Raw genomic sequence first — 14,707 nt, 5'->3', positions numbered from 1 at the left:
AACATCTTAGTGAAATAAATGTCGTCACCCATTACATATACGTCCGGTTTCTACCGACAAATATCGATACAGGTTTAGATGTACAATAAATCTAAGACCTAATTGCTAGAAGCTGCTGTCCAGGCAGCGCCTGTATTGCACACTGCAAGGAGTGTCCCGGTCCCTATTCGCCTAATCACCAGCAGACAGGTAGAAGTAAAACTTATTTCATCAATTCATAAAACGCTAATACACTAAATTTTGAAAGAAATTTATTTCATAAATTCACAATACGTGAATATAAAATTTCTGAAGGAAAAATAGGATTTATATAAAGAAAGAACTTACTATGCATGTATTCGTCGATCTAATTCAAACACAAATTTCTAGACAATACTACATTGTATTATTTTTATAATTCACAATTTCTATTCCCATATCCTATTTCACAAATTCTATTTCAAATGTCATAAAATTCACTCCGTAAGATAACACATTTATATATATTCACATTCATTTTTAACTTAATAACAATATAGTTTCCTGTATAGATATCACAGTCAGTGGTTTCATTTCAATAATGCTGCTATCAAACCAATAGACCAATTTTCATTAACTTACTCGACGGTTGGTTCAATTGTCCCTCTTGTCTTTTGTACTCGATGCCAAGCAAGAAAAGGAAATGAAATGGTCTTACATTTCTGATGATAAGCACGGTGGTGATGAGACACACATCGGTGTGCAATGTCGTAAACTTTGACAGGATAGTGACATTAATATTAGGAAAGCGCCTTTACCTATTGAGAGACCTTATACTTTTTGAAGATTATATTATTATGCTTACTGATAGTCATGAGACTACATGAAGCTATCAACCATAACCCGAGAACACGTCGAAACGTTGTATAAAATTTTAACCACTGATTGTGTTTAATAAAGCTGTATTTATATATCATAATTACAATTGTTAAATGTCATTTAAAGTCCGTAAATTTTCACATGTCCACCGAAAACTTACAGGGTAAATGACGTCACAAACTTCCAAACGCTCTAACCAACTGAGCTACAACCTCTCACAAGAGGGCAAAGGAAGAAACAAACCATCCGTTCATTCCATATGCATGCAATACTGTTAGTCTTAATGAAACAGATATAGTGACAACTCCCTAGGGTCAACCAAAATAAAGGTTGGTAACGACAGAGGCCGAGTGTTCAGTAGAGATACGATTGTAAGTGTGGAATAGCGTAGGAATATTACTAGAGAAAACATGACCCCGACATCTTAGAGTGGGTGTGTTCTAAACAATATAACAACATTCTCACATATTGACAGATGTACTCGTATATTGAGTTCACTTATTACAATAGAGTGTTTAAAACCATGATGAATACAATCTACTAATAGGGGAACGAGCACCAAGGGTTCGAATCTCCGTGATTAAACTATATAGATTGCCGCTACTAGTCTAAGTTTGCATAATTTTTTACTACAAAATCAATAATAACGTTAAGACGAAATTCGATAAATTGAGAACAAATTATGGGTGTTTTCATACATAAACATAATACATATCGATAATGAACGCATAGTCATATGAAAATATCTACTTTATAAGTACTTACTAACTTAAATTTTGACGGAATTAGATCCCAATCAAAACTTTTATCAAATATAGTACAGAGTATGCTATAGCAAAAAGCTGGAGACAAACCAAAAGCATAGATTTCTGAGTTATATCCACTGTTTATGAGGCATGTCTTCCCTTAAGCCGTTTACAAATTGCGTTTATTGCAGAAATGCATGTTTATAAATAAGTTTTGTTTCATGAAAAATATATAAATCTACCATTTTTTTTATATTAACACACTGAACAAAATATTCATTTATAAGGTGCCGTGGGTTCGAATCCTCCTTGGGTAAGAATACTTTGATGTCTTGGTCAGTGCTTCCAAATGTCTGAAAGTCGTATCATAAAATGGTCTATAAATCTATAGCAATGACATTCTGTTCAAACGATCAGTGAGTGGAATGGTGCCTTAATGTAATCAAACACCAGACGCGCTTCCTGGAATGATTCAACTATATTAGAATGAGTCAGATATTGGAAATAAAAAATTTATCTTACCGGATTACGTCATGTTTCACATCTTGGGAACGAAATTCTGTAGGCAGAAAACGACATAGAAGACTGACTGGCCAACTTGAACTGTTTAAAAACATTAGGTAGATCTTTTTACACTGAGAACTAGGCTGTATAAGAACTAGTACAAGCTGAAATAATAATACAGCAAACATTTTTAACATGTTGAAAAGTTTAACATTATTCTTTTAGAGTAAGGTTTTTATACTACAATAGACTTAAAGGGAATTAAAGGAGCTATACTACATAACAAATTTCAATGAAAAAACTTACTATGTGCAATTTTTAATTCGGCGAAATTTGTATGTATATTTTAAAGGAGGGGGTGAGATCTAACCCCTTACACATTCCTTACCGTTTAGCTTAGGGAAAGGATTACATGTTAGCACCCCTTGACAATTTAATGGTGCCCACATCTAATGATTCATAGAAACGCCCCCCCCCCCCCCCTCCTAACCAGCTGATCAAACGACGTCACTTCATCCTTATTTAAGACAGTATCTGACCGACCTTTATGACAACCTCTCATTATTTCCAATAAATGAGAATCATACTAGAAACAATATCATTGTTAATATGATTATATTTCTAGTATCTATGGAAACAACGTAAAGCTGTTGCTAAGATACAGTTCTAATTTATCTGTCATATCATACATAGTCATCAATTATTACTGTTATCATGCATATTTAGAATTTATTATACATGAAACAATTGGAATCTCTAATATCATACCCTACACTCTCCCGAGTCCCTTACCTGATGACGGTTTTGTATTCGAAACATGCGTCAACTACATAAAATGACGTTTTGCCAATAACATCCATTAAAAATGAGAAAAAATAATGTCAATAAGATACAGATGAATGAAATGAAATGAATGGAGTTTTACGTCCTACTTTTCTGCACTAATAAAGATGGTCGTATTGATTTGATTTCTTACTCCTTGTAAGGGAGAAAACTGGTTTTTCCCATACTGTAAAATCAAACATCGTTTTTAACCAATTGTCATGAAGATTTAATATAATATTCCGAATATTCAAGTCTACATATCAAGCTATGGTAAGTATTGCCAATACATACACCGTTAGACTAAATTTTTGTCATCTGATAACAATACCAATTTGAATGTTTCATTTCGTTTTGAGTCAGCCACACAAAAATAAAACTCAAAACATACAGATTAAAATTTTTTGTTGAAAAAGCAAATAGACAAGCATTTCATTCCTGTCCATGGAAAAAAAATCATAAAATAGCGATCATCATTTCAAAACACATTCAAAATCTTGCGAAATTCCCTGGTGAATAAGATCTTATCATTGAAAATTTCTTACCTTTTAGTGAGGGATGACCTATGTTAATGATGATATTGTTTATAAGAAGAAATTCATTATTGATTACCGTTATATTACTATCTCTAATAATAACTCAGTCTAATGTACAAAGTATTAGTGGTCAATATTGGCCCATTAATGCCATGATTTGGACGCTAGCCATTCTAATACAGTATTATCTATTCCGTATTACCCTGCGTTTTTTTCTACTCATCGCTAATTATGGATTTTTATGCGTTCTATTCATGTTTTGTTCCGTAGCCTTGACGTCAAAGACCTGAATAAAATAATCAATGAGCCAAGAATGAAGTCTTCAATAAGATATATAATGAGATATCTTGATTAGGTCAATATTAAAATATAAAATGTCATGTCATGTCAACCAGAGAATAAGGTTCGAATAATGAAGAATAATTTGACTTATTATATTAAAGAGCTTCGATATTGAAAAATATAGGTTTGTGTGCTTATTTCTATCAATTTTATTTAAAGTGACAGTTGCTCTATGTTATTTTACCACTCATACCTTAGTCTCAGAAACGGGATTTTTTTAGTTAAGCTTATCAGTAATAGTGTTCACAGCTCTCCGTCAGAATTTGAGTCTTCAAATCCATGCGTGTCTATTATCCGCGTCTGAAAGTGATATTTTTGAAGGAATTATGCGATTTTCGTACATTTCTAGTACTTCTGAAGACTATTTATTTATATTCAAGAATCAAATCAACCCCCCAATATGGCGCAGCAGTCCCTTTAAATTAGGTCAAGAAATACATTTTTTTTAGGTCAAACAAAAAATATCTGTAACTTGAAAAACGACATACCTTTTTAATAAAGAAATCATTTGCGACTTTACTTCTTTAACAGACAAAATTATATTTGCATAGATGCAACGATGAACACTATGTCTCATATGTGAATTTTTGACAACTTTGACACACTTTTACGCTTCAAAGGTTAGCCTATTTAAATGTATATAATGATAATTAAGCATTCGAGAAAATATCTGCTCAGTAGCCCGAATGAATGTGATAGATTAATGATCTAAAATACATAATTGTTTTTAGATAATAACCCTGTCTGCGGCCATGTCTAAATTGGACCATGTCAGTCAAAAAATGATAATGCAATGACAACATTTAAAGGGACAGATGCGACATTTTGGGGTGATGATCGTCATTTTAACATTCAAATGCGGATAATTCTAGACACAAATGGATTTGAAAGCTCCAATTTGGACGGTGAGCTGTGAACACCATTACTGATTGGCTTAGCTAAAAAATTCCGTTTCTGATTAGTTAAAAAAAAAGGCGCATTATTTTAAATACGCAGGGCACGACACTTCCAATAAGATTAGTGCTCAAACCGAAATTTTCCGACGAAATTCTCTACTGGATGAAAATTTTTCAAGCAATCGATTAGTTTTCAACTGTTGAGGTACAATTCAACCTGATTGACACTGATTACTGATAATTGGTTCAATCAGTCGACACATTCGGAACCTTAGAGTCACAGTTTGTTCGGAATTACTCGTATCTTACTGGAGAAAAATCAACAATTTTGTGAACAAAAGTTGAAGAGTTTATAATCCAAATTTTTATATATGATTACATTTCCATTTGTTTGCATGTTTCTAACAGACTAAAGTATAAATATTTTTTTTAATGTGAAATATTAAGCAAAATGTGACTTTCAATTTGTTGTAATTTGTAACATATCTAAATAAATGACTAAACTCGACCAGATCGACATCCTAATTGTTGTGTACTTCTTTTAAAGACCTTGAGGGGTTCAATGATAGAGTATATTAAACTGTTGTTTTTCAAGGAATACAACTTATGACAGTAGCCTGCAGTTTACTTCAGATTTCTATCCTGCGTTAAAATTTAAAATTTGGAATAAAAAGCCTTTGGTAATACTCCGAACATCCACATAATCCGAACGACAGATATATCGAGGCATATCCAACGACAATCGGGACTTAAACGACATATATAGACGTTTCCATCAACAAGCTGGAACTTAAGCTATTCAGCTGGACTGGACATGTCCACACGTTTCTAACGACAAATCAGGACCGACAACAATTAAGGCACCAAAACCAGAATATCAAAGAAACAGTCGATATCGCTGTTGAAGCAAACTCGAATGCTATCTCGGACCATACTTTAAAGTCAAGCGATAGGGGGTTGAGTAACTTATGTTTTATATTGTACTAATATATCGGGGTCAAGTTTGATAAAGATTTACAACACCCACAAATTAACAAATAGGTCAAGAGAAAAAATATAATCCAATGTAAGCTTAGTGCGTCTAAATAGAATGAACTGCTGCAAACACAAAATATTTCACTTTCTTACCTTCTTTACAGAAAACCTCTTTTTTTCTTTTTTTTCCAGCTCAAATTAAGTTTTTCAATATTGACACAGACTTACACCCTTATACAGATATAATAATAGTATGTAATCTTTACATAACTCGAAAAGCTATATCAATTTGCTCTATTATTCGACATTGAAATGTCCTCTATATAAACTACATGTGTCTTTCAATGACATTGTTTATTCTTTAAAAATATTTTTAATTGACATATAGATCGCTCGAGGACATATTCTCGCCCTGAATAGGTGCAAGCACTGCATATTAAGATATTGTATTCATTTTTATATGTTACATTGATTCAATGGATCACAATTCGCTATACAGTTTATTCAATAGATATTGAATTAAAAATTGGTCAATTCTTGGATTAATGAATCGAAAGTTAGACATTTACGGAAGCCAATCTCACGCCACTACATTGTTCAAATTGAATCAGTTACATGCCCATTCTCCAGAAACCCCTTATTGCACTATGCGACCGAGTTTGTCAAATTCTGTCGGCACCATAGTGAACAGCAAACATTTTTAAATTGACTTCTGATATCATACGCTTACGCCGTTCTCGCATTCAAGTGCACAGAAATAGGGGATCAAAACAAATGAAGGTGAGGGTGGGTGTGTGTGTGTGTGTGTGTGTGTGTGGGTGTGGGTGAATTGGGGGAGGCGGGGGTTTCTCTCCAGGAAAAGTTATGAATCATACCTCATAAAATTCAACCTGGAAGACAAACTGAATAAATGAATTATAGTATTGTAAACTTAAAGATAAAACATAGTGTTGTAGGTCAACATTTGATAACAAATTCATTACGGTCACCTTTATCAAGAAAGTTGATAGCAAAAAATGGGTGACATAACAAGTTGGGGGGAGGCAGGCCAAAAATATAAAATACACCCAGAAACTTTGGATTATTTCAAGATTTTAAGTGATGAAGGATATAAACCTCTTGTAGAATTAACTGTCGAAGAAGCACGGCAGGTTTCCGAAGAAAGGTCAGAGAGATTTGCAGGAACCATTGATTTTGATGGAAACGAAAAGCAATACGTTTGTCCTTCACCTTACAGTAAAGGTAAGCAACGTCTTATAGAAATGCCAATCCAAAACCGAACGCCCACCAAGAGTTAAGATTGACAGTTACTCGATTACAGTGCTGACTATATGTTATGCGAAGTGGGTGCAAATTTTTCATGAAAGCTAAGCTCACTTTAAGCTACATGTATGACTTTCCAGGATTATAAATTAGGTACCTGTCTGGTTCTCCATGCTAAAAAGACCCACTTGAGCTAATAAGGCCTATATTTAGACGACCATATCCCTTAAGGTTTTATTTGTTTCTTTGATAATGCAGTCAATGGTATTACATAGAACGACGCCTACCTTTTCACTATGCCATCCATGTAGCAAGCTTACGAAATGCAACAAACATTGTTGTAGGCGATGACGATTAATGATAATGAAACTGAATTCGGTTATGTTATGCGTCGTTAATAATTGAAAATAGCTCCCCATTATTGATTGTAATATGATATAATTATGGTTTTAACATTTATGTGAATAAACATATTTGTTGACATTGTTGTATGTATTTTTTTTTCAAAGTACATTGGTTCTGAATGCAGTTTGTTAATGACTATCAGATTGTTGATAAGTTCAGACTATCAGGTTGTTGATAAGTTCAGACTATCATGTTGTTGATAAGTTCAGACTATCAGGTTGTTGATAAGTTCAGACTATCAGGTTGTTGATAAGTTCAGACCATCAGGTTGTTGATAAGTTCAGACCATCAGGTTGTTGATAAGTACAGACCATCAGGTTGTTGATAAGTTCAGACCATCAGGTTGTTGATAAGTTCAGACTATCAGGTTGTTGATAAGTTCAGACTATCAGGTTGTTGATAAGTTCAGACTATCAGGTTGTTGATAAGTTCAGACTATCAGGTTGTTGATAAGTTCAGACCATCAGGTTGTTGATAAGTTCAGACTATCAGGTTGTTGATTAGTTCAGACTATCAGGTTGTTGATTAGTTCAGACTATCAGGTTGTTGATAAGTTCAGACTTTCATGTTGTACATGAGCTCAGACTATCAAGTTCTTGATGAGTTCATACTATCGGGATGTTGATGAGTTTGAACAACCAGGTTGTGAATAGATTCTTCAAATAGTTGATAAATTCTAACTACCAGATTGTTGATGACTTCAGATATGATTTTGACATTTAAACAAGAAAGAATTTGCTGTTTTATTTTGCTTTTTGACAACCATCCTTAATCGACAGATTAATAGAAAGATCAATTTTACATACCTTAAGATTCTACGTAATAGACCATATATAATCCATTAACAGGATAAGAAAACACGGCCAGCTTCGAATCTCCTATGTCTTTTTAACATAAATTGTTTTCCGAATTTGACTTTGATGACCTAGATTGATTTTTATGACTAATAATATATTATTTCTACCTATGTACATAAAAGTCACACCTGGTACTATTATTGATTGACTAACTGTAAGTTTCAACAAGCGATCGTCAATTTTATAGACAAATACATTGATTAATATACTCTGGTTTAATTGATATTTAACAGTTATTACTGTTTGAAATGGAGGGGAAAGGTACATTTGGTATGAATAAATCCGAATATAGATTCCCAATTCCTAACTATGTCAAATAACTCGGTCGCAAAGTTGATTGATGTTTCTGCAGGATGATCATGCGGTAGCTTTGCTGCCCAGGGTCGTATTTAGAAAATGCACTAGGGTGAGGCACAAAATGAGAGTTGTCTCTCTCTCTCCGAGACGAGGCCCTTGAGGCTGGGAGACTGACGGCTGCTAGAGGACCCTAGATGGCCTGAGATGAATTTTTAACACTAGAGAGCTTTATTGTCACTTCATAATTTATTACCAGTCTTTTTAACAAAATACCTCAAGACCCACTTATCATAACGAATTGTCAGTGAAGCCCGTTTTAAGAATAATGCTATAAAAAGAATTTTGCATCGTTGCAGATGGGATTCCCATAGACGTCTACACACCAAGGGGGTTTATTCCCTCCTCTTCAATACTGGTTTATTTTCATGGTGGTGGATTAGTGATTGGTAGCAGGAAAACTGTCAAAACATTATGTCAGATTTTAGCAAGGTAGGTTCTGGACTGAGCACAATTGTGTTATTGTTTATATAATGTATATTGCCGAGTATAATACGCACATGAATATAAGATTCTGAAAATGCTACAAAATGTTGGTGATTGGTATCAAGAAAACGGTCAAAAATTATGTCAAATCAATGGAGTGAATACACCTCTGTTTATATAATGTATATTGTCGAGTATAATACGCACATGAATATAAGATTCTGTTTGAAGAGTATCTCAGGCTTTAATTTCATGGTCGTGGCACAGAAGACATCATTTTGAAATTTGTCTTTGATTTAGAGATGGAGAATGTATCGTGGTGAATGTAGAATACAGAATGGGACCTGAACATAAAGCACCAGCTTTTTTCCAAGATGCTAACACAGTCTTAAGATGGATCAAACTCAATAAAGGTCTTCTAGGTAGGCTATAGTGTGAATATTCAGGGCCATCGTTGACAGTTGCCTGTGGAACTGTCACCTGTGGTCGATGATATAGGCTGCCGAAGACGCCATAAAAATAAATTTCAGTGTCATATTCCGTAAGTACACTATTGATGTGGTCTCAATGACAGAAGCTTGGCGTGGTCAAGGGATATCGGTTCAGTAATCATGAATATAAACTTAAACTTGCTGCTTGTTTAGTGTTACTCTCCTATTCCATTTTCCAGGTGCTCTTTGTACCAGTAAAATAGGTGTTATGGGTGATAGTGGTGGTGGTCAAATAGCAGCTACGGTCTGTTATGATGTCCTAGGTATTGACTATCAGGTTAGATGACCTTCATGTACGTGTTCTGTGCACAGCCTGCTTACTTAAAACTCTTTGATTAGATTAGGAAACTACCCACAATATCTAATTTAATTTAATCACTGCTTGATTATTGAAGATGCAGTTATACCAAAAGAAGCATCTTACTTGATAATTTCATATACTGGTATATCTAGTGACGAATCTGACCTCATAATTTCAGTTACTGATATACCTAGTGACGGATCTGACCTCATAATTTCAGATATTGATATACCCAATGACGGATCTGGCCTGTTCTCTCCCATCTTTTGAAGAATTTGCATCAACTCCGGGTTTAAACCAAGCCGCCATAGACTGGTAAGCTGTTACATGAACGTTAAGTACTTTGTAATCTTGAGTCCGATCTTGTTGTTATGACCTCTGATGCAGAATGATGGGGCGAAGACTCATTGTCCCTTGCTAAGACATTCAATTCTACCTCACCCGTCACTGTAACCCTTACTCCTTCAAGACGTTGCTGAAGATAGAGGCATATGATCATTTCTATGGATGATACGGAATTTATGTTGTAAAGCTGTTAATCTATTTGCAGTCCTTAGAAAACTTTAGCATCTATTCTCATGTTTTGGTGAAACATAGGGTTAAATCTTGATATACCAGAATGATAAGCAATTGCAATTTTCCAGGTTTACTGAAAGAGCGTTTAAAAGTGAAGAAGATAGGAAAAAACCAGATTATAATCCAGGTTTACAACTTAAACAGCGTACTCTACCCACAACGTTGATTATCATAGCACAATTAGATCCGCTCAGAGACTGTGGTTTTGGTAAGTGTCTTAGGATTTTGTGGAAATTATAGAATCACAAACGTCGGGAAATCAGAGACATACAAACATGGCCTGTAAGCAGTGGCTCGGGCCAGATGACTTGGTGCCCGTGGACGAAAGTAGCTTGGGGCCTCTTTCGCGGGAATATTTTCCAACATATATATTTATATACTTTTATTATCCATTTAGCTTATAGAAACAAATTAAATGATGCCGGTGTATCAGCTACAACAGTTCTTATTAAAGGTGCACCACACGGATACTATCATTTACCAGGTAAGTTGTAAAATTGACAGATGAGGTTATATCTATGTGGAAAATTGACAGATGAGGTTATGACTATGTGGAAAATTGACAGATGAGATTATGTCTATGAGGGAAATGAATGATGAGGTAATGTTCATGTGGGAAAATGACAGACGAGGTTATACCCATGAGGGGAATGACTTATAAGGTAATGTGGGAACATGACAGGTATTATGTCTAGGTGGGAAATGCTGGATCAAGTTGTTTTATTTAGTAATATTACTGATTTGCTGACTTGTTTTCTTTTTGTATGTTTCAGGTCATTTTAGAGAATTATTTGCACAAGCCAATAAACATGTTATACCATTTATTAAATTGTTCAATTCATGATGCTATAGTTAAGGTTATCTTTGGTTCTGTATTTATTGTATGCTATTTTTGATAAATTAATCTATATCAACAGTATATTTCTGATTTACTATATAAATGGACAGTGAGTAGGCTATACAAATTGCATCACTGAAAGACATCAATTTCTAGTGACATTCAAAAGCACATATAACAAAACACAAGACAATATTATGGAATATAACACATTTCTTTAAAAAGGTTAGGCACAGAATGTTTCAACACAATATACATGTGTGGTCATCAGATATAGTCTCCTGTGCTCCTCGCTTCTATAGGTCGTTCAAATCTTATAACAATACAGCAGCCTTAATTAATATCTCTTTGTGGATCAATTTCAATTGGATAGTAGGGAATGGTTCAAAAGGTAGCATTTGATGGAAACACTTTAAAGCAATTGAGCCTTAGGTAAGCATAAATAATGCTGACAAACAGTCTGCTGTACCAATCATACTTCTCAGCTTCTGAATTACTTTTGCACAAGGAAGCTAGGAACCTTACCCAAGGGATCAGTCAGATGGAAGGGTAATTCAACACTGTACCCACCAGTTCGATATGCAGGTTTAAGGGGATGACATGACCTCAGATGGGACAACAAATAAGATCATGTATGCTATCACGAATACGGGCTTTGACATGGTCTTATTAACCTCGAAGAAGTATGACGAATGGGGGCTTGGTTTGGACACATGGCTACAGAGTATGATTTGGAATCAAAAAAGACTAATGCAGCTGTCCTGGCAAAATGTCCTGGTACATTATCAAAATCAGGCTTTTAAGATGAAAAATACTCCATTTCATTTCATTTTTAATTGCAATACACAGTATAGTAACAAACACATAAATATTTAGCACAACCTTATTCCAATAAAAGGGAGATAATCTAACAACTTTATAACTAAAGAATTATGAAATAATATAAATATGAATAACATAAGAAACAGAAAAGTCAGCAAAGCAACTTTGAATAGCACAAAATAATTATAAAAACCGACAAATAATTCAGATCCTGCTCATTATAACAATTAAATAACAAAAACTTTATATAAGATGGGTTAAGAGAATCTTTATTTTGTTTATAGATCTTCATTAAAGACTTCTTCATTTTAGCTACGAATAAATTGCTGATAAATATGTACATATTAGAATATTCTATAAAATGTTACTGATCTCTTTAATAATAAATATTACAAAAACACCATGTATAAACAAGAGGAATTAAAATGATAATCAATAAAAATCTCTGCGTAAAGAATTCTTCATTTTGGCAATGGATAAATTGCTGATAAATATATAAATAAAAAAATAAAAATATTATTCTATATATAATAAAATTTGATATCTACAACACTTCAATTCTAATAATGCCATTTTACATGTTTATCCTTTTTAATATCGTTGCTTCAATACAGTTTGATCTACTTTAGCATGTCTAGCTTTAGACAGAGAATGCAGACTGTCCAAATTACACATTGCTAAAGCAGGGATCTTCTGTAAACCCAGTAGAATTGAAACAAAGCAAAATGCTATTATGAGGTATCAGTTTAGTGCCCTATATCAAAGATCTTAGTTTAAATAGTCCCACTTTCAACTGTGATATCAAACATATTCAGGCTCATATACTATGTTGCTTATTGGAATTTTGACATAAACTGATAACTTCTTTTTCTAAACTAAATAAATGATTGTCTTCTACATGAGGAACCAACTCCCTTAAAGATTTGGCCAAATTCAACAAATATTCTAGATTCTTGCCACTTGGTCCAACGGAGGTAAAAATTTGATGTGCTATCTCTTTGAGTGGTGCCGGTCCTAGAAAATAGGGGTTGTCTTCTTTTCCGATGTACAATGTGATTTCAAATGGTTCCATATTATCTAAAGATGGAATAAACTGAACATTGTATTTTTCATAACCATCCTTTTCTCTAAAATCTAAATAGGCTTTGACTTGCTCTCTGTCAGCTTCATTAATATAATAAGCAACACCCCAAACTCTTTCCTGGAAAGAAATTGGTAAAGGCAATATGAACAGCTAAAGGACTCAAAATTAGCTCTACTGCAATCAAACAAAATACAGTGGAGGTTTAATACATGGACGTATTAATGTAGGCATATCATAAAGGTGGTAATAATCAGTAAATATTGCCGTGGAAATGTTGATATCAGTAGGTTTTTTTCTGCATAATGAACAGATAGCAGAATTGAGCTCTCAATGAAAATGTTTTTGTAATCATTTTTTCTCGCTATTAAATCTGATATCTTGATGCCATTTCTCAATTCATTTAATGAACATTTACTTGTTTACATTTTGATGGTAATTTATTCAAAATGAAGAAATTAAACTTACATTTTCATCTGGAACTAAGGTAACAACTCTTCCAGGCTAAAATAAATCATATTAATATCTTTGATAATGAACTTCAGTAATAAAAAAAGGGAACAGACAACATTAGAATTGCCAGATTTATATAGTTCAATCAATTATATTTGTAAAAGGATATGCTTTATAATCATTTTTTTTTTGAATACAAATTCTTCAGACATATAATGTATACCAGTTGTCTTTTGTAGACGATTTATCCAACAAAGTTTTCTAGACGAGTTGACATGTAGACGAGTTGGCTGACTGGTAATCAAAAGTAGTATTTCGTCATGTCAAAATCTGGGTCATTTCAAGAGCGAGAGGGAAATACGTGCAAATATACAACTATCCAAGGTTTTTTTCATGCAGCCGAAACCATTCTTGCTTTTTTTACGAAATGGCAAAAAAATGCCATTCAGAAATCAGTGTCCAGTGGAATTTTACTCTTAGATACGAGTTACGTACCCTTCCTGGAACTCCTCGATGATCTTCACTTCCTTGCCAGAATCTGCGAGCGAAACCACGAATATGTCCCACAATTTTCGATTCATAAGGAAAATCCGCTTTCCATATCAATGAACCATATCCGAAAATCCACATGCCACTCTTTGAAACTGAAATTCTCAGCTGTCAGACCCTGTTTTGTTATTATGCCAAAGGTTAAAGGTCATGACATGATATAGCGTAACCAAGCTAATAAAATGTAAGTAGGACTAACTCTTACCAAATTATGGTTTCTATTATAAAAGGATGTCAAGTTCATCCAAAGTAAAGTTATTTGGTCCGTTCTGTAAAATGTAGAACTATAATTCGAAATGTATGTTTATATGCATAAGATCAAAGTGTTGAAATTAAAGATTTATTTGTTTTTAATGCACTTAAGACTTTAATGTTTAAAATTAACATTCTACATAGATTTAACTTCGTTTTAAAGTTAGCACTGAAGATTAAACGGTCTAATGGTAGCCTTAGATTTGGTTCAAGGGAGCCGCGGTGGCTCAGTGAGTTAGACGCTTGCTCACTGATCTGAAGTTCCAGGGTTCAATCCAGGCGTAGGTCGAAATAATACCTTCGGATTTTTCAACCCAGTTTCCCCCTGTCAGTGATGCTGGTAAGAGAGGCTGACAAAGAAAAAAGCATCTAGTCGTTCGG

General features: G+C 33.9%; 3 protein-coding genes across 3 annotated transcripts in view; 1 reads left to right on the top strand and 2 right to left on the bottom strand.

Moving 5' to 3' along the window:
- LOTGIDRAFT_236258 (hypothetical protein) overlaps positions 1-2,906 on the bottom strand; it is a gene marked incomplete at its 5' end in the record, with an annotated part of 13,439 nt that extends 10,533 nt beyond the window's left edge. Inside the window, 2 exons of the mRNA XM_009066586.1 lie at positions 2,106-2,251; positions 2,880-2,906. Of these exons, the coding sequence (XP_009064834.1) occupies positions 2,106-2,251; positions 2,880-2,906 (173 nt within the window). The remainder of the gene's footprint in view (positions 1-2,105; positions 2,252-2,879) is intronic.
- A 3,761-nt stretch (positions 2,907-6,667) lies between these two features.
- On the top strand, positions 6,668-11,246 carry LOTGIDRAFT_236257 (hypothetical protein). Its single transcript, XM_009066585.1, has 8 exons — positions 6,668-6,900; positions 8,837-8,969; positions 9,264-9,385; positions 9,634-9,731; positions 9,976-10,070; positions 10,400-10,539; positions 10,729-10,815; positions 11,105-11,246. Exons 1-8 carry the CDS (start codon positions 6,675-6,677, stop codon positions 11,173-11,175), a joined length of 972 nt encoding a protein of 323 aa, XP_009064833.1. The 5' UTR covers positions 6,668-6,674; the 3' UTR covers positions 11,176-11,246.
- A 1,562-nt stretch (positions 11,247-12,808) lies between these two features.
- On the bottom strand, positions 12,809-14,155 carry LOTGIDRAFT_132228 (hypothetical protein; the record flags this gene model as incomplete). The annotated part of the gene is made up of 3 exons (XM_009066584.1): positions 12,809-13,192; positions 13,541-13,576; positions 14,021-14,155. 3 exons carry the CDS (start codon positions 14,153-14,155, stop codon positions 12,809-12,811), a joined length of 555 nt encoding a protein of 184 aa, XP_009064832.1.
- Positions 14,156-14,707: the final 552 nt, after the last annotated feature.

The sequence above is a fragment of the Lottia gigantea genome (assembly GCF_000327385.1).
Source record: "Lottia gigantea unplaced genomic scaffold LOTGIsca_78, whole genome shotgun sequence".
NCBI classification, from domain to species: domain Eukaryota; kingdom Metazoa; phylum Mollusca; class Gastropoda; family Lottiidae; genus Lottia; species Lottia gigantea.
This window is presented reverse-complemented; position numbering and strand designations above follow the sequence as displayed.

Bases quoted from the DNA above. Each gene is read 5' to 3' on its own strand.
- LOTGIDRAFT_236257 (XM_009066585.1), top strand. From the start codon at position 6,675: ATGGGTGACATAACAAGTTGGGGGGAGGCAGGCCAAAAATATAAAATA. The intron at 8,970-9,263 runs GTAGGTTCTGGA...TCTTTGATTTAG, and splicing joins TTATGTCAGATTTTAGCAAG to AGATGGAGAATGTATCGTGG. The intron at 9,386-9,633 runs GTAGGCTATAGT...TCCATTTTCCAG, and splicing joins ACTCAATAAAGGTCTTCTAG to GTGCTCTTTGTACCAGTAAA.